The 22,056-nt window shown below is 30.6% G+C and overlaps 1 protein-coding gene across 4 annotated transcripts in view; it reads left to right on the plus strand.

The window, feature by feature from the left end:
* LOC130666536 (Bardet-Biedl syndrome 4 protein) overlaps nt 1-22,056 on the plus strand; it is a 234,879-nt gene that overhangs the window by 95,776 nt on the left and 117,047 nt on the right. For 3 of the 4 annotated variants that reach the window (XM_057467646.1, XM_057467649.1, XM_057467647.1), the window contains exon 5: nt 5,598-5,692. In XM_057467646.1, the coding sequence (XP_057323629.1) occupies nt 5,598-5,692 (95 nt within the window). Of the gene's footprint in view, nt 1-5,597; nt 5,693-18,931; nt 19,297-22,056 lie in introns of those variants that run through there. The other variant, XM_057467648.1, reaches the window with a different exon arrangement.

Raw genomic sequence — 22,056 nt, forward strand, 5'->3', positions numbered from 1 at the left:
AAAATTGATTTTTCATATTGAAAACGATTAGACAATTTAAGGAACAAAACTTGTTCCTTTAATTGTTTTGCAAAACTTTGAGCAATCGGACCAGACAAACGGTTCAATGGATCAATCTGAAAATTTCCAGGGTTTTTGAGGGTACATTAAGCTGTAAAATTACCTGGCAACATTATTTTTTTTATCAATGTTTGCATAGTAGCGATGAGTTGACTAAAAAACCAGAAAATGGCCATTTTTTAAGGGTTTTTCAAATGGATATCACGGATGAAAAAAAATTTTTTTATGAAAAAATCGAAAATGGAGCTTTTAGGAAATTTATTCAAGTTTCTTAAACTGCCCTTTAAATTACTGTGCGGCCATTATTTGCTGAGATATCAATAATAAAAGCAAATTGTCGTACAGAAAAACAAAAAAAATCAAATTGTAGCTGAATAAATTTTCTAAGCAAGCTATGAATTTGTTTTTTCGAAAAAAGTTTTCTCGGCCCCGTAGACCTTAAAAACAAAACCAAAAAATTTAGAAAAATTTTGTCTCGACCTTTTTCCTATGATTCTGCAAAAACCGTGGCTCGAAAAAATATTTTGCTGGAAGATCTTCAAACTAGAGATTTCAAGCTTCAATTTACTTTTTTTGTTTTTTCGATACGATTATTTTTCACGAAAATACAGCCTTCCAAAAATCACTAAAAAATTTATAAAATTTTTTCGTTCCTTTAATTTTTTGGATAAGTGTATTATCATATATTAATACGGCCAAAATATAAATATTATTCTATATATTGTACAATATATCACATTATAATATTCATATATTCTATCATATATGTTTTTACATATAAAGTTTTTTCATGCGGGCGACTCTCCAATTTTTCAAGATTTTGAATGATTTTATGTAAGTTCTTTATTAAATCTTTGAGAACAATACAACTTAGACACGATGTGTCTCGTTTACTTCTGATTATTTCCAAATTCTTATAATAAGGAAATAGATCACGAATAAAGGAACTAATAAACTCCGGACATACGTCATCAAAATAATTTTCTACTATTTCATCAGTGTCTATCATACCAGGATGACTTATACATAAAAAATGTTTTTCACTATCGCTAAGTTCCCCCATTTAGCACAGCTATAACTACAAGGATTGAACTAAAAAGCTAGAGTTTTCATAATGGTTATCCCCCCCCCCCCCAAAAAGAATCCTCTTTGTGGGGGATTTCTACAGAAAACATAATTTGGGAATGCAAAGTAAAAAATGATTGGTCCAAAACCGGTTAGATCGGTTCACTGCGTTTTGGTCCCAAAACATTTCATCCCCGACAACTCATCCCCGACAATTCATCCCCGACAATTCATCCCTGCGACGATTCATGACAATGACAACTTACACTTAGACAAATAATACCCGATAATTTACCTGTTGGACAATTGATACTTCAATAAAAATATTAAATACAATGAACCAGCTATGAATATTGTTAATTATAAACATTTTATCAATATAATTGTAATACACACTTTCTCATAACCACATCATTTAGCACCATAGTACATAATCGATCGTTAATAATTATTTACTTTATATTAATAATAAAATATTATCTCTTAATTACTTATTAACATTAATTTTTAGCGATCAATATAGTTAACTAATTAGTATCACAATTGCTTAAGGCACTTATACAAAACAACTGAATATACAAGACAACATAATATCCAGAAGTCGCGATACTTGACTACATTTAAATGATCTTTTAGATAATATCGTTATTATTATTGTAATTATTCTTATTATTGTTGTTGTTTCAATTAAATCATTGGGTTACTAAACTCAAAGTTACATAATATTCGGATGATGGAAAAAAGTATAGATAATTTTTTTCATGGATTTGATGTGCTTGTTAATAGTACAAATATTGATTAAAATAAAAAATGATTAGAAATAATTATCAATATAAAGTAGATTGTCATGGTTAAGATGTCATAAGATGAACAGTCGTCGGGATGATTCATCTCACAGATATATTGTCGGGGATTAATTGTCCGAGGATGATTAGTCGTGCGGATAATTTGTCGGGGAGGAGCTGTCGGGGATGAAATGTTTTGGGACCAAAACGCGTGACACCGGTTAGATCAACCGTTAAAACCCCTACTTCTAATATAATAAAAAATATTATTGGAAAAACTTTCAAATTTCGCCTATCACCCACCCCCTTACAGCTGTTAAAAATTTAGAATAATCAGGATTGAAAATAAACCCCTACCAATATGTGCTTAGAGAATTCGAGAACATTCTAGAATGTTCGACCTCCCACCAAGCCCCCTCTTGATCCTGCATAAAACCGTAAAATTTAAAAAGATATGGTAAAAAGTCCTTATTTATCCGCTAAGTCCCAAAATCTTCTTTTTTCGATAAGAGAAAATAGGCCTCCAAACAAAACCTGCATTACCATGATCAGGTTCCAGTCAAATCTGCATTAACATGGAAGGGCTTCAACCAGGTCTGCATTATCATGCGCAAGTCCCCCACCCAATCTACATTATCATCAATCAGAAAAAGGTCCCAAAATATCGATAAAGAATGCAAAAAAGGCCTCAAATATCGATAAAACAAATCTACATTGCTAACATCAGGCTCAAATATCGATAAAACAAATCTACATTACCATGAATATAAAAAAGGCCCCAAATATCGATAAAATAAATCTACATTACCAACATCAGGCTCGAATGTCGATAAAAACAAATATACATTGCCGATTCCAGGTACTTATCCTAGGTCAGTAAAGTAGGGCACTGTTTTGATTCTGGTGCCAGTAACCCTTTTATTTATCTACTCGTCCATATATACAAAACAATGTTTAGTGGTTAGGCCTGAGAGTACAGTTCTCATAAGACGTTGAAATGTTGCGGGTGCATTTTTTAATCCAAACGGCATACGTTCGTATTCAAAATGTCCTTCAGGGGTTGTGAACGTGGTTTTCGCGGCATCTTTCGGATTCATTTTTATTTGATGGAAGCCACTAGCAAGATCTAGTGTTGTAAAATATAGAGAATTCCCTAGTTGATCTAATATGTCTTCTATATTCGAAATGGGATGAGCGTCGCTGACTGTAACTTCATTTAGCAATATATAGTCTATAACGATTCGCTATTTCTTTGTACCTGATGCGTCCAGTTTTTTCGAAACTACCCATAGGGGACTGGACCAAGGGCTTGTAGAAGGTTTTATTATTCCTTGTTTTAACATCTTTTCTATTTGTCTATTAACTTCTTCTTTGTTTTAGTAGCAGTGAGTATGTCGTCAGGTAAATGAAAAATATCGTCGTACTGTGTACAGAGGTCTAATTTTTTTTGTCTTCCCTCGGAATTTTAATGGTTTAGCCTTGAGTTAGATTTTAAGGTTTTTTTTTTCTTATTATATTTCTGCTGGAGTCTATACGGGACGAAAAAATTTGAGTTCGGTCAGGTAAAGGAAGAACAGGTATACTAGGGGTCGGCATTTGAATATATCTAGTGCTAGTATTTACAACTGTGATTAAGGCTTGGTTCTCGGGTCAAATGTTAACAATAGCATTTGGTGTTAGAATAGAGTTGATTTCCTGGACTTCAATTATACCCTCGGAAAGATTTTCAGGATTTTGGACATTAATTTTTATGACGGTTTCGCATCTGGGACTTAAATTGATCAAATTATTATATTGCGGAGTATTTATAAAGATTGGAACTTGGAATGGCAATGAGTCAATAGAGATGGAAGATTTCCCGTAATAGATTTTTCCGTTTTGATACCGAAAGAAGTCGGACCATCAAATGGGATATTTGTATGACCGTCAATTATCTGAGCTTCTAGAATAAATTGATGCTTATGAGCTTCGAGAAGGACCTCAGTCTTTCCGAGTGTTTGAAGAGGAGCATTTGGAGTGATTCCGTTCAGAATAGTATTTTTATGATTTGTTACACCGGCACACAAAAAAAATTAAGTAGAATGTGCATTTGACCGGACCTACCTACGGATGTGTATTTTGGTCCGCTGAATCCGAATTCGAGGTACAACTACCATGACGGCACACACGCCGTTAAGCCAGGGACTCTGCCAAATGGTTCTGTTGCCCACCGTCACCACGTGGAGGTGCCCTGGTTACAGGCACAAGCAATTAAGTCATAAGTCAAAAACGAGAGTAAAAAAACGAAAAAAATTACTTTTTTCGGAATTTCGGAGGGTTTTTGTGATTTTTTTACATTTAAAACGGCTCGTGGTCTCAATTAAGTTTCGATTCATATTCAGCGGATCGAAATACATGAAAATCACGCTTAGTTTAGTTCCAAAACATTTTTTTATCATTAAAACTGCCGATATTCATCATTTTTACGGTTTTTCGAAGGTTTCTCAAAATTTCGAGGGTGTAGGGGTCAAACTGACCTCGAATTCGGATTCAGCGGACCAAAATACGTACATGTAGGTAAGTCCGGTCAAATGCACATTCTACTTAATTTTTTTTGTGTGCCGGTGTAATTAATTAAGGATGAGAGGATCTGGTACGTGTGAATTGGCGGGTAGTGAATAATTTTATTTAACACTGAATTTAGCAATAATGAACACTATAAATATTTAATTTACAATATATACAGTTTATGTGATTTATTTATGATGAGATTTGCATTAATTTAATGTGAGTAATATTTAATTTATGAGAATGAAACTCACGATCAACGTGTGGCCAAGATGGCGACTTTGCGGTAACTATGCCGGTACACGAGGTGAAAACAATTAAATACAAGAAACACTGAGATTAAAAGATGAGAGCAAAAATAATATAATGAATAATTACTGAGAATTATTATACGCAATATTTCATTATTTATTGAATGAGAGCACACTTGATTGCGAATAAAATGAGAGATTTATTGAAAGCATGAGGCGTCTACAATGAATAATAGAAAACTATATGATAGAAAGAGAGCATTAGAGAGTGAGTAAGACAGCGCTTCCGTCTTCTTCATCCCCACTCGAGCGGTTTTTACGATGACAATGCGACTAGCGGTGCCGCCTATGATTGATTACTGATTGACTGTACTGTCGATCATGTATCATCAGTGAGAATGATAATGAGAGTGCGGGAGATTTGAACAGTTGCAAACCTATATGATTTTAGATATTTTAACCATATATTGTTTCCTCATACAGGCAGCCTGTGTAGAACTGCGTGTCCAGGGGAGATTTGTTCGTCTCCAAAGGAAATTTGGTTTTGTTCCAATATTTCTATTTTAGGTTTCACCATTGGAGGGCAATAACGGCTATTGTAAACTAACTAAACTCCGCTGTGGGTTGTTTAAAATAGTAGAGAACGTCATATGTGTAAGAGTATGGTCATTGAATTATATTTTATGGGAAAATATTCATGGAATTTGATCGTAAAACATAGTTACTTTATTAAAGTTTGCTAAGAAATGTATTAGAAAATTTTTTCCAAAAATTTATGTTGAGAGCTTTTACATTTACATTTATTTTATTCATTTATGTTTTTTTTTATCATAACGATTTGCAAAGATTATAATTATTAATATTGTCTTCAATGGGCTTTTATTTTTAGGTTCCTGTTAGGAAACCATGCTCATGCAATCAACATCTATTCAGAGGCCCTTCGAATTCCCAATCTTTCAAATTGGCGCGTGTATTATAATATCGGTAATTATAACATGATTTATTTTCATATTTTGAACAGAAGTGGTTAATTTCTCGGTTCGTTACTACACTGTTAAAAATTTATATAGTAAATTTGCAACAAAAGTGTTAAAAGTTTAACTTATAAAAATTTAGTAATAATACCCTTCAGTTTCGTAAGTTTACCACACGATTTATTCCAACTCCATTTAGGAAAATTAGAAAATATTTGCTTAAGTTTGCTAAACATCTATCGAAAATTCGTTTAATAATATTACAATATCAATGTTGTTATTTTCGTAAGCAATATTACATTGAAAATCATTTGCGATTTCAGTATGCTGTACTGTAAATTTACTAAACAATCCATTTTAACCAAGTTTCCGGGTAAACAAAAGTTATATATAATTATATAGAACTATATAATTAAATTCTTATACAATGTATCAAATCAATTGCAAATTTTCATAATCTGTCATTGTGTCCATTCTCTATATATATTCACAAAGTTCGCAGTAAAATGCACAATAGGATGTAAATCAAAAACACTAATTGTTAATTAAATGCGATGTTTCAGTCATATATTAGACCTTCATCAGGCATCTAAATTTTAATTACAATTGTAAATTTTTGTTTATATAATAGAGACTATACTTTTTATTAAAATAATTTATGTTTGTAAATCCAAGTTTAATTTCTAACGAAATTATTCATGGAAGCATTGATAATGGATACTAATGCCACGATGTATAATAGGATATACTATGTACCCGCATGAAAAAACTTTATATGTGAAAACATATATGATAGAATATATGAATATTATAATGTGATATATTGTACAATATATAAAATCATATTTATATTTTTTCCGTATTAATATATGATAACATATTGGAAAAAAATATATTGCTAGAATATATTACCAAAATATTTATTAATATATGACTTTTTTATGTATGTTTTACATATATATTTTAATATATCTTTTTTTATATTGATATATTATATTGAAAGTAGTATATTAATTAATATATAGTATTTTTTATATTTTTTATATATGTTTTCCAGTATATTGCAAAATATATGGTTTCCAGTATATTATAAAATATATGGCACTTTTTTCACTTTTCTTAGGTTATTGCGTTAGTTATTCAGTAAATGTAAGGTCAATGAAAAGAAAAAAAAAATAGTAGATTTGACTTTTTTTGTGGATTTGTGTAGAAATTGAAAAAGTATATTGTAAAATAAAATTTTCAATATATTGCGAAAAATATAAGTTTTAATATATTAGAAAAATATAATTCCAATATACCGCTAACCATATATTTAAACATATAAATTCTTTCATATATAATCAATTATATAGAGACCATATACCACTAATTATATGAGTCAAAATATATGGAAATATATATTAAGTTTATTATATTATACTTATAAATTATATATATACCATCCATACATGACAAGAATATATCGAGCATTATTTGAGATAATATATATAGAAAAATACAAAACATTACATACAAGTAAATATGTTATTATAAATATATAATCCAATATATGTAAAAAACATATTTTTCAATATAGATATTTTTGCCACTATATATTTATCACATATTCACCATATATTTTTTTATATACTTTTAACAATATATAGCTTTTCCATGCGGGTCCACCAACCAGATTCGAATTTTCAAAATTTTAAGACGAGCATTAGCTATTTAATTTCCGTATGCACATGTTAAAACTGAAACTGCAATTTGAAGAATCAGAATTTAAATTATCAGTATTCATTTGTTATTTAAATGAAATGAAATATTAACTAAATTTCCTTAAACTATTATCTAAATAAGTGTGACGTTACATTCTATTTTTTGACTAAAATTATTCTGTATAATCCATCGTCAGCTCTTTGATTTGTTTGTCAAGGAATTAAAGCCCGAATTTGAATTTATTCAATTGCTCGATTGTATCAAAATGGTACTACCAACGATACGAAAATGTTGAATCCGACAAAAAAAGACCTTTTGGTAACGTTACTAAAATGCTGAATACAGCTGATTACATTTTGGTAACGTTACCGAAATGTTGAATTCGGAAGATTGTATTTTGGTATAATATTTTAAAAAACGCTATGAAACTATAATGATAACAAATTGAATGATCGACGAGACTTCTTCGAACTTTTCACGGGAAAGGACAGTTATTGTACCAACTAGATTCGAATTTTCAAAATGTTAAGACTGGCATCAGCTATTTAATTTTCGTATGCTCATGTTAAAACTGAAACTGCAATTTTAAGAATCAAAATTTAAATTATCAGTATTCATTTGTTATTTAAATGAAATGAAATATTAACTAAATTTCCTTAAACTATTATCTAAATAAGTGTGACATTACATTTTTTTATTTTGACTTAAATTTTTCTATTTAATCCATCGTCAGCTCTTTGATTTGTTTGTCATGAAATTAAAGCCCAAATTTGAGTTCATTCAATTGCTCGATTGTATCAAAATGGTACTACCAACGATACCAAAATGTTGAATCCGACAAAAAAGACCTTTTGGTAACGTTACTAAAATGCTGAATACAGCTGATTACATTTTGGTAACGTTACCGAAATGTTGAATTCGGAAGATTGTATTTTGGTATAATATTTTAAAAAACGCTATGAAACTATAATGATAACAAATTGAATGATCGACAAGACTTCTTCGAACTTTTCACGGGAAAGGACAGTTGTTGTACCAACTAGATTCGAATTTTCAAAATGTTAAGACTGGCATCAGCTATTTAATTTTCGTATGCTCATGTTAAAACTGAAACTGCAATTTTAAGAATCAAAATTTAAATTATCAGTATTCATTTGTTATTTAAATGAAATGAAATATTAACTAAATTTCCTTAAACTATTATCTAAATAAGTGTGACATTACATTCTTTTTTTTTGACTTAAATTTTTCTATTTAATCCATCGTCAGCTCTTTGATTTGTTTGTCATGAAATTGAAGCCCAAATTTGAGTCCATTCAATTGCTCGATTGTATCAAAATGGTACTACCAACGATACCAAAATGTTGAATCCGACAAAAAAAGACCTTTTGGTAACGTTACTAAAACTTTTAAATAAAAAATTTAACAATAACAAAAAGATCTATGTAAATCAATTAAAAACCGAAACAAATTTATTATTACCAGAATTTTTAAAAGAAGTTTACGATTCATCAATTGAAAATTTAAACGATTCACAAAAAGAAAAATTTAATAAATTTTTAATAAAATATCAAAATATCTTTGCGAAAAATAAAAATGACATTGGCGTCTGTAATTATATTGAACATGATATTGACACAGGAAATGCTTAACCCATTAAACAATCACCTAGGCGTATTCCATTACATCACAGGAAAGAAGCTTTCGAATTATTAAAAGACATGAAAAGTCAGGGTGTTATTCAACCTAGTTCTAGTCCATGGGCATCTCCAGTCGTATTTAAAAAGAAAAAAGATGAAACTCTTAGATTTTGTGTAGATTATCGACAATTAAATTCCGTGACAAAGAAAAAGGCTACTCCAATTACTAATCAATTAGAAATTATCGATTCTATAGTAGGTACGGTTTGGATTTCAGTCGTCGATTTTAAAAGCGGATATTGGCAGATCCGTATGAATGAAAAAGACAGGGAAAAGACAGCATTTTGCATAGGTGGTCAACTTTGGAAATTTTTAGTTCTTCCATTCGGATTATGTAATGCCCCAGCTACTTTCATCGAATTAATGAATATTGTTTTAGAAGGATTAATAGGAAAAATTTGTGAAGTTTACATTGATGACATCATCATTCGTAGTAAAACTTTCTCAGAGCACCTCGAACATTTAGAAATCATATTTGATAGACTTCTTCAAGCAGGCCTAAAGATCAATACTAAAAAATGTGTATTCTTCCAGCACAAAGTTCCATTTTTAGGTCATGTAATTTCCGGAAATAAAATCGAATGCGACCCAAAGAAAGTTGAATCAATCACCAATTGGCCTATTCCGAAAAATAAAACCGATCTTCAAGGTTTCTTAGGACTCTGCTCGTATTATAGGAGATTTATAAAAAATTTTTCCCTAATCGCTAAGGATCTTCATAAATTAACCGAGGAGAAAATACAATTTATTTGGGATGATAAAGCTCATCAAGCCTTTGAAAACTTAAAGAAAGCTTTAAGTACTGCCCCCGTTCTAACATCTCCAGATCCGAATCTTCCTTTCATTCTGGATACTGACGCTTCCTATTTCCAATTAGGTGCAGTTTTGTCTCAAGTTCATCAAATTAAAACTCCTGATGGTAAAGAACAAGAAGTTGAAAAAGTAGTAGCTTATTATAACAAAATATTAAACAAAGCGGAAAGAAACTATTGTGTAACTAGGAAAGAATTATTTGCTGTTGTAAAATCAATTGAACATTTTCGTCATTATTTGATAGGGGCGAAATTCATCACTAGAACAGATCATGCCGCACTAAAATGGTTATTATCTTTTAAAAACCCTGAAGGTCAAATGGCTCGTTGGTTAGAGGTTCTATTTCAATATGATTTTGAGATTATTCATCGCCCTGGTAAAAATCATCAAAATGCTGATGCATTGTCTCGTCGTCCTTGTGATTGTAAAAAATGTCAAAAATTAAATTCAAAAATTTTAGAAGATTGTCTCTATATCCAACAAATAAATTTAGGTATTGCAGATCCTATCAATTGGAGCAAACTCCAGAACGAAGACGAATTATTGAAAGTTGTCATTGATTTTAAAAAAAAAAATCTTGTACCAGATTGGCAGTCTGTTTCTCATCTTAACTCCACCTTTAAAGTTTATCTACTCTATTGGGATTCTTTAGAGTTAAAAAACGATATACTTTATAAAAAGTGGGAATCCCCAAACCTCTCAAAAATTGTTTGGCAAATTATTATTCCAAAAAGTAAAATTAACGATGTTCTTCATGAAGCACATAACTCTTCATCTGGTGGACATTTTGGAATCAATAAGACCCTTGACAAAACTCGTCAAAGATTCTATTGGGCAACTTGTAAACAGGACGTTGAGTTATGGTGTAAAAATTGTAAAGTCTGTTTCTCGAAAAAAGGTCCTCATCGTAAAACTAAAGCAGAATATCAGATTTATAATGTAGGGTCACCATTTGAAAGAATTGCAATTGACATTCTCGGTCCAATCACCAAATCTTCTTCGGGAAATCGTTTTATTTTAGTCGTCACAGATTATTTCACTAGATGGCCAGAAGCGATTCCTCTTCCAAATCACCAAACATCCACAATTGTTGAAGCATTAGTTTGTCATATTATTTGTCGTCACGGTCTTCCTTTGGAAATTCATTCAGATCAAGGTAGAGAATTTGAATCGTAATTTTTAAAGAATTGATGCAATACTTGAAAATAAAGAAAACTCGAACAACTCCTTTGCACCCTCAATCAAACGGTTTGGTAGAAAGATTGAATAGGACAATTCTTCAATACCTCTCAAAATTTATCTCGAAAAATCAAAAAGATTGGGATAAATGGTTACCACTTTTCCTCTTAGCTTATCGCTCTTCTAAACATAAAGCTACAGAATTTTCTCCTGCAATGCTCATGATGGGACGTGAACTCAGAATTCCTTTAGATCTTCTTCGAGGTTCTCCAATAAACCTGGAGAATTCGGGGGAATCTGAGTCACTGTCTGATTTCGTGAGTCAATTGAAAGAGAAAATGAATTCCATTCACAATATTATAAGAAATAAATATGAAATTAAATCAAACAAAGCGAAATCAAATTTCGATTTAAAAATGAATATGTTAACTTTTAAGGAAAAAGAATTAGTTTGGCTCTATTTCCCCCATAGAGTCAAAGGAAAATCTCCAAAACTTCAATGCGATTGGGAGGGTCCTTGTGAAATTGAAAATAGGCTAAATAACGTAGTTTATAGAATCAGAAAAATCCCCAAAGGAAAATATAAAATTGTGCATGTAAACCGTCTTGCACCGTACTGTGATCAATAAGAAAAATAAAAGAGAAGTCCGGCTGGGACCCTGAACGATCTCAGTGTAGACGTTGTTAAGGGTTCCCGGGATTCTGTAGTCAATTAGTAAGTCTAGGATATCTTGCAAACTGATAGAATTGAAGATGTCTGAACGACTGCTAAAGACTGGTATATTCCTTAGGAGAAGTCTGACAGTGGACCCTGAATAACCACACAGTAGACGTTGTTGAAGAGTTCCCGAGATTCTGAAAGAAGTCTGGCTGAGGGCTCTGAACGATGTCGGTGGTAACGTCGTTCGAGGGATTCCCGGGATTCTATAAAGACTGGAATGTTCTAAGTTCGGTTATTAGCTTGAGGGAAGTCCGTCTGAGGACCCTGAACGATTAGTCGTTGTAAGGGGTTCCCGGGATTCTTGGGCCTTCGATGAGAGACTGGATACTTCTTTTGGTTTAAGTGAGCTCAGCTCAAATCAAAAGTTTGAATTCTTAGGACTTATCATTGGTCAACAGTATCCTGACTGGAACTTTGGGATCCATCCGGAGTTGGCATAGTCAACATTTCTCTTAAGTAGTGCACGACTTCTGAGAGATAGGTGGATGCCCTGGAGAGTTTCCGAGGAACTTTTAGGGGGAGAAATTGAAATTCGTTGCAACGTGTATTATTCAGTAATCATTGATGTGTTAGCTCGAGATAACATATGGGCTTATGAGCTGAATGGACCGAGCGGTAGAACATTGAGCATTTAAGATCGAAAATTATTGAATTGATCACACTAACAGTTTATAATGAACAACTGATAAATAATAGAATGTAATGATGAAATATGTTTAAATATGAAATTTAATAAAATGTTGGAGATACTCGTTTTATTTTTTTTCTATTATGTGCAGATAATATTTCCAATTTCATTGGGGAAGGAGAGAAGGAGTCCATTCCTAGTCCTTCAAGGAGGAGAGGAAGGAGTTCCTGTTCCCATCCCGTACCTGATCCCATTTCCATTGAAGATCCATTCAATCAAGAGGAGGGTTACATTTTTAATTTTATTTATTTGATTCGCTGAGTAGGAAAATAGAGTCACGCGTATCAATCAACTTCTTAGCAGAATATTTTATTTTTTTATTATTATCAATTCTTATCTCAATTAAGCTATAGACTATTTTTTTTTATTTTTTAATTATCTTTGCGTTAGCCTACAGGGTTGTTTTTGGCCTATGGTGTTTTTTTTCCTGTAGGGTGATAGATAGGGTGTGTTGGGACCATAGCGGAATCGAACGAAGATTGTAAATAGTTTTAATTTCAATTAAGTTCGATTCTTCCAACACAAATTTTATCGGGACGATAATTTTATTGAGAAGGGGGTAGTGTAACGAATGTAAAACTGATCTTTTAAATATTTGAATAGCTAGAAAACAAATGCCTTCTTCTCTTGTTTTATAGATACGCGACAAAAGTCAGTCAGTCTTATATTGACAGTTAAACAGCAAACATTGTATCTCAATAAACTATATATTGCTCTTGCTTTCTTTTACTGCTGTTAATTGTGGTGTTATTATTTCTAATATAAGTGTGTTATCATTGTAGTGTATAAGTGATATTAATTTAAGATACCAACCACTACAATATTTTAAAAAACGCTATGAAACTATTATGATAACAAATTGAATGATCGACAAGACTTCTTCGAATTTTTCACGGGAAAGGACAGTTATTGTACCAACTGGATTCGAATTTTTAAAATTTTAAGACTGACATCAGCTATTTAATTTTCGTATGCTCATGTTAAAACAAAAACTGCGATTTTGACGATTGAAATTTTAATTATTAATATTCATCTATTATTCAAATGTAATAAAATATTAACTAAATTTCGTCAATCTGTTATCCGAAAAAGTGTAATATTATATAATCATTTGAGACTAAATTATTTGAGGCATTAATACAAAGTGTTACTGTTGCTACGCATGCGATAAAAAAACTTTAGGTAACATTACTGAATTATTCGAAATTTTCTGTTTCCATTACCTAATTTTTTAAAAAATAAAAATTAACAAATAAATATTAATAATTTTTTTCAAAAATTAGTAATTAGCCAGAAAATATTACTAATTTTCCGTAAAAATAAGTAATTAGCCAGAAATTATTACTAATTTTTCATCAAATTGAAAAATTAGCAAAAAAATATTACTAATTTTCTCGGAAATAAATAATTAGCAAAAAAATATTACTAATTTTTTTTTTAAATTTGTAATTAGCCAGAAATTATTACTCATTTTCCATAAAATTAAATAATTAGTAGAAAAGAATTACTAATTTTTTCGAAAATAAGTAATTAGCCAAAAAATATTACTAATTTTTATTTCAAATTAGTAATTAGCCAGAAAATATTGCCAAACATTTTGGAAAATGAATAATTAGTCAATATTATAACCAATTTTTTGAAAAATTAATAATTTGCACACACACACACACACACACACACACACGCACACACACACACACACACACACACACACACACACACACACACACACACACACACACACACACACACACACACACACACACACACACACACATAAATACATACACTCGGACATCATTCTGAAAATAGTCAGACTAGCTTTCTAGGACCTCAAAACGTCGACATCTGATGAAAACTCGACTTTTGAAAATCGGGGTGAAAACAATAACTTTCCAATTTCTCGAAAATCGACGATTTTCTTAGCGGGAAGTTAAAAATCGGTCTATCGGTTAACCCTGCGGGCCAGCCCCAAAACTTTCCACTGTTTTCGAGCTCGTTGAGCTCGAAAACCTTATTATAAATACATTTTCGAGCTTGAAGATACTTTGGTATGCCATTGTTTTTAAAAAAACATTTTTTACCATTTCTTTCTCCCACGATATCTCGCGAACGAATAAACCGATTTTGATGGTTGGGGTGGCAATCGGCGCGTTTTATTAAGTTCTAAAGCTGATCAAATTTTAAAATTGATTTATCCAGCCGTTGTTGAGAAATTTCAAAAAAACTAAAAAAAAATTTTTTTTTGAATTCTTTCGTCAACGGTTTCTCTTGAATGAATGAACCGATTTTGATGGTGGAGGTAGCATTCGACGCAGCTTATAGAGTTTTAGAGCTGATTAGATTTTGGAATCAATCCATTGAGCAAATTAAAAGTTATCCAAATAAAACGTTTTTGAAAAAATTTTATCTTTGAAATATCTCTGAACGCACCATACCGATTAAGTTCAAATTTTTACGGCTTCAAGATATTAACAAGCCGCGTCGAATGACACCTCAAAGATCAAAATCGGTTAATCCGTTCAAGAGTTATGAATATTTCCATACATACATACGTACGTACGTACGTACGTACACACATACGTACACTCGGACATTACCGTGAAATTAGTCAGGATAGCTTCCTAGAACCTCAAAACGTCAAAATCAGATAGAATTTCGGTTTTTGCAAATCGGACCGAAACCAATAACTTCCCGAATTTTTGAACATTTTCAATTTTCTTAGCGGGAAGTTAAAAAATAGAATTATCGCCAGTTAAATTCTCTGGAAATCCCAGAGACATCCCATAGAAATCCCATAGAAAATATAGACCCAGCACTCGGTGTTGTAAAAAAAAACGTTTGGAAAACGAAACAGAAAGTTTAAAAATTCATTTCATTCAAAACACTCAATCTTGAGAAAAAAAATAATTTAAGTAGAGAATATGAAGTTTTGGGAAACGAAAAAAATTATTGTTAATTTTCAGTATGTAACGGGGTAAATTTAATAAATTACAATAATTTAAAATTTAAATTTGAATAAATTTCCCGCGGTTGGTCAATGACCCAATAACCGATAGACCCCGTGATCTAGTTTATCGACTTGTCACCGGGAGCGCCAATTTCGGAGGCTCGCCCTCCAGAACCAATTAGAATTAATCAAATGGGGATACACCCGATAATTGCCGAAAGGTCACGAACTGACACTTTTATTAGTGCGTGCACGAGGTGAAAGACACACACAGTTGGACGGACCGGCGTTGCAGTCAGACGAAAATCCAAGTATATAAAATTCAGGTAATTATAATTATTCTGGAGAGTTTTTCCGTGGAACCTTCTAGAAGCAATAACTTAAATAAATTAACAACTCGTGTATCCGGCCGGCAGCCGATACACTACAATTATCATTACTTACTTGTATTGAATCATCCACAGATACCTATAAATTGAGGCGGAATTCTAAATTGAGGCGAAAACTAAATCGAAGAAAGGAAATTATTATAAAAGAACGTGTCAGCGGAAATCGGCGGAAGGACTGGAGATACGAGGGAAGCCACGAGCAGTTGGATAGTTTGGAAAGAAAATTACAAGGAGGTAAATAAATCGTCGGCCGGTTGCCACAATTTATTAATCTATTAATTAATTAATAATTAAGAGACTCGTCGGCAGTCGCCATTTCCGGTTGATTAAAATAAATTACGAATTCTCGGCAGGAAGGCCAGAATTCAAAATTTAATTTACACGCGGTCCGTCGGATAAATTCTCGGCAAGAAAGCCAGAATTTATTAACAATTAAAATTAAATATAAAAGCCAAATTTCTCGGCAGGAGGGCCAGAAATTTTTAATAATAAATTTTAGTTATTAAGAAAATATAATTAGTAAATTAATAATTCTATTTCGTAAGGATATTTTACAATTATAAAATCCAAAAGACTGATAGAAAGAAAAAGTGCTGTGAACTAGTGATAAAGATAAATTAAAATAAGTAATAAAATTTATTAGTAAATTGATGTCAGTTAAAATTGTAAAATCAAAATTTGTTGATACAAAGAGAGAAGGGTAGCATCAGTCGTCAGCGTCAGTTTTTCGGTGTCAGTAAATTCTTACTCAACAACTCGATACTAGAAAAACTGAAAGTATAAAGTATGAAAAATAAAAAATTACAGTCGGAAAATTTTGAATATAAAATAATAAAATTTACAGTCGTGAAAATACTGGGGAAAGAAATAAAATTATAGTCGTAGAATTTTTGAGTATAAAAATTTTGAAAGAAATGAATTTTGGTTGGAGAAATTTTAATGTTGAAATTTTAAAAGAAAATAAATCATATTTATGAAAAATTAAGTAAAAGTTTTAGAATAAATAAAATTTGAGAGTAGTTAAAAGTGAATGTAAATATAATCGAAAAAAATTATAAATTTGTAACGCGTGTGTGTGTGCAATACAGTCCTGGGGACTAGAGTGTAAAACGTGTGTGTGTGTGTGGAAGAAAATTAAGTTTCCTGTGGAAACGGTTTTAAATAATAGATCCTGGGGATCAGGCAAGTTGCCATTTCGTTATAAAGTCCAGGGGACTAGATTTTAATTTAATTAAAAGATCCAGGGGATCAGGCAAGTTGCCATTTCGTTGATAAAGTCCAGGGGACTAAATTTTATTTTATATGATCCAGGGGATCAGGCCGGGGGCCACTTTATATAAAGTCCAGGGGACTCATTTATAATAAGAAAAGTTTCGGTTAAATAGTCATAAGAAATAAAAGTCCGGTGGACGAAATTTAGTTAAGTAATTAATAAGAATAAAAGTCCGGTGGACAAACATTGTAAAGAAATTATAGTGAGATAAACCTAGTGGGTAATATTATTAGTTAAAATAAATTTATAATTAATTACGATAAAATTGTGTGTAAAACAATTAATTTAATCCCTCAATTCCCTCACTCTTATACTTTTCAACGACCCTGATTTATAATATTAACATCTCCGGTTCTGGAAGACCGAGTCTTATCTTCCAGTGGCGCCCTTATTAAGATCAATTAATAAAGGGGCCAAACTTGGCAAGGTTGAGATACACCCTGTTATAAGTAATAATCAAATATCTTTTTATCCAACTAATGAATAAAAATACTTTTGGAGTACTTTTTTTTATTATTTCTCATTTCCAACAAAAATTATTGGTATGTTATTTCTAGTTTTCAATTATATTCCATAAATATTACGAATATTCGCAGATATTCAGTAATATTTTTTAACTAATTAATAATTTTTTTGAAATAATGAGTAATATTTTTCAGTAAATAATTACTTTTTCAAGTATTAGATACATTTTTTACTAATTATTAATTTCCCAAAAAATTTTTCAATATTTTCTGGCTAATTACTAATTTAAAATAAAAATTACTAAAATTTTTTGGCTAAATATTAATTTTTGAGTAAAATTAGTAATATTTCCAGTTTAATTATTAATTTATGAAAAAAATTAGTAATGTTTTTTTGCCAATTACTTATTAATGAAAAAATTAGTAATTTTTTTTCTAATTATTTTAATTTTATGAAAAATTAGTATTTATTTCTGCCTAATTACTTATTTTTATGAAAAATTAGTAAATTTTTCTGGCTAATTACTAATTTTCGAAAAAATTAGCAATATTTTTTTGCTAATTACTTATTTTCGGAAAAATTAGCAATATTTTTTTTTAATTTTTTATTTTTATGAAAAATTAGTAATAATTTTCGGCTAATTACTTATTTTTGAATAAAATTAGTAATATTTTTTTGCTAATTACTTATTTTTGGAAAAATTAGTAATCTTCTTTTTCTAATTTTTCATTTTTATGAAAAATTAGTAATAATGTTTAGCTGATTACTTATTTTTGAATAAAATTAGCAATATTTTTTTGCTAATTTCTAATTTTATGAAAAAATTAGTATTATTATCGATATCGTTAACAAAAATATCGATACTTCCGATCACTAGTTCAACCCAACAAAAAAATACCTTTCGGTAACGTTACTGAAATGGTGAATCTAGCTGATTGCATTTTGGTAACGTAACCAAAATGTATAAAAGTTACCGAAATGTTGAAACCGTTTCAAAAAAAAAGTTACCAAAGTGGAGAATACATATATATATGTCGGAGATAAAATAATACTTGGGTTTTTCCTGAGACTTGGGAAAGTCCCAACTATATTGAGTTCGTTTTTAGATAATAAAAACTTAGTAAAAATATTTTACAATTTAATCCGCTTAAGATTTTGTTAGTTTTCATATTTACGTTTATGACGGTAGACTTAAGTCGAAGGAGCCCGTCTGGGCATCCAACGTAGACACGGTCGAGAGATAGCAATATTTTCGGTATAATGAGTTTTTAAACATATGGAAGTAATTGTACGAGTTTGTAAAATTACCTGAGATATAGTTTTGGTCGAGTCGGGGACTCAAGAATATTGGGTACGGAGAGTTAGTTCTAATTGAGCAAAGGAACGGACGACATTGCTATCCGACCGATCGTGTATTCGTTTCGATTTTAATTTTACCGCCATATACATTTTACAACAGTAACTAGAATATTTTCAATAGTTGTTATTCTCTAGTAAACTAATCGCTTGTAATAATTTGAGTATTTAATATTGTGTAATCTTTGATATTTTCTCGGATACTTTAATATTGTGTAGTTGCCCGATACTGATATTATTGCTTGTAATCTTATTGTTTAGTGTATACTATATTTGTGAGTAGTAATTACCTGTGTGTGTTCGTTAAATTGTTTAATAAATAAGATGAGTGGCAAAGATAACGACGTAAACCCGAGTCTCATCAATACCTCAACTGGTAATTCGACATATATATATATATATATATATATATATATATATATATATATATATATATATATATACATATATGTATGTAATAGAACCATATTTCGAGGACACGATTGCGCCTAGAATTCTTATCGGATCCTAATGAAATTTTTCACACTTATTCTATGGGCGATTATCACGGTTAGGTTCGAAGATGCGCTAAATCGGTTTATTAGTTTAGAGGTTATGGCTGTTTGAAATTTTCATGATTTTTCGAAAAAATCAATTTTTTTTTCTCCTTTCAAGTTCATATAATTTTAAAACTAATTCTCATAGACAATTTCCGTAAAAAGTATCTGAAAACTTGTCTAATAAGCTTTAGTTTATGACCTCAAATTTTACAATTCGACCATTTATTTCCATAATTTGATGGCCTTGAAAATTTTAATGGCATCAAAAAATGTTGAAAATATGGGCTTCATTCCACATAACTTATGCTTGTCCAATTATAATCTAGTTTTGTCAGTTGTATTTTATCGTGCACAAAATATCCTGTAAATTTCACTGCTATTTTATATTTTTAAAGTATTTCCTTTATTACTTATGATGTATCAAATGTACCTCTACTTTCTATGATTATCACTGGTCTTGTCATTACGATAGCACCTACAGTTCTCATCGGATCTTACTGAAATTTGTCACACTTATTCTATAGGCGATTATCACGGTTAAGTTCAAAGATAGGCTAAATCGGTTTATTAGTTTTGAAGTTATGGCTGTTTGAAATTTTCACGATTTTTCGAAAAAATCAATTTTTTTCCACTTTCAAGTTCATATAATTTTAAAACTAAAACTCATAGATAATTTCTGTAAAAAGTATTTTAGAGCTTGTCTAATAAGCTTTAATTTAAGACCTCAAACTTTACATTTTGACCATTTTTTCTAATAATTTGATAGCCTTGAAAGTTTTAATGGAATCAAAAAATGTTGAAATTATGGTTTTCATTCCACACAACTTATGTATTTCCCATTATAATACAATTGTGTCGGTTGTTTTTTAGTGTGAACAAAATAACCTGTAAATTTCACAGCTATTTTATATTTTAAAAGTATTTCTTTTATTATTTATGATGTTTCAATCGTGCTTGTACATCCTATAATTATATCTGATCTTGCCATCGTAAAAGCAATTACAATTATGATCTCATACTAATCAAATTTTCTATACTTTGTTTACGTGAAGGTTAGTTTGGTATATTACCTATGTAATGTTTTGTCAAATCAACTATCTGGAGTTCTCAATCGAAAATAGTCCTTGTTCTTTTTTACCCCTACTCTTAGAAAACGAGCCAAATTTCATATCATGACTATCCACTAACCTGCATTACAAGATATGTATATATAAAACTTTCTATATAGATTAATTGGAAAATCTACCTTCCATTTCAGCTGCTGAATGGCCTTTTTTTTTATTTTCAATGTTCTTTCTAAAAACAAAAATTAGAAACGAAAATGAAAACAAAATTTTTTTAATGCTTTATTGGCCATTTTTAGTAAAAAAATTCGTTTTCCTTTCAATGGGACACTTGACATTTTTCGAACATATTTACAAAAGTCTATGCTTGAAAAAACAATTTTTGAGCCATATCCCAACATGGGTTTTAAATAATTTCCACTAAATCATTGATTTTGATTTATTTTCCTACTAAGATCACGTAATTTCTTTAAATAGTCTCAAAATACACAGCATTACTCTTTTCTAAGCATTCTTAGTGTGAAATATAATATTTCACACGAAAATACAGGAGTTAATTACTTTTTCGCAATTCATTTTATATTTAGAGTGAATTGAATAAGATGTAAGGTGCAAGAGAAAAGTTATGTGTTTTGAGACTGTTTGTAGAAATTACGACATCTTAGAAAAATAATTAACCAAAAGTAAAGAAAAAAGTTCCTTTTCATTTTTTTCTACTGGAAGTTATTTGGACACCATCTTGGATTGTCGCTTGAAAATTTTTCATTTTTTACCCAGATTTTTATGAATTTTTTCGAAAAAAATCGTGAGCCCATTCAACGAAAAATTAATTTTTTGACTAAAAATAGCCGAGAAAGCTGTTATGAACAGAGTAGAGATAAAAAAAAAAAAAAATTAATAATAATAATGATAATGAGATAAAGACGAAATTATTCATAAATATAAAAGAACGTAGAAATAACTAATAAAAATACTGAGATCCCTCGAATAAAGGTATGTCTATGTATATGAAAGATACATATATATATTTTTATTGGTTAGCAAATTTGTACAACAAAGAACTTAAAAACAATAATTAAAACAGTATGCATGCATATATGTATATGCGTATTGAGGCTTATTATGTTACGACCAGAGTGGAGAACACAGAAATCCAAATATCAAATTTCATCGTACTCCGATATAAGAAACAATCGCGGTACATAAGCAGTGGTATTGTCACCACATCAGCCCACTCCCGGAAGGAGGGGGACAATACGCGTAACGGTGAGATCTGGAGTGGTGAGAACTGTGTGCGTTCTTCCATATTCAGATGTAATTTTTATTTATTGAAGGTAACGATACGGGTATTGTTATTATTACGGTAACAAACACTCGAATACATCAAAATTACAATTATAACTTGCATCACCTGACAAGGTAAACTCTGAACACGCCTCACAAAAAAACTGATTCCCCATGAATACATCCATCACGTTTTATAAAACACTAAACCGTAGTTGTAACTAAGCTAAGGTTTTGATAATTAAATAC

This window comes from Microplitis mediator, chromosome 4 (assembly GCF_029852145.1).
Source record: "Microplitis mediator isolate UGA2020A chromosome 4, iyMicMedi2.1, whole genome shotgun sequence".
Lineage (NCBI taxonomy): Eukaryota > Metazoa > Arthropoda > Insecta > Hymenoptera > Braconidae > Microplitis > Microplitis mediator.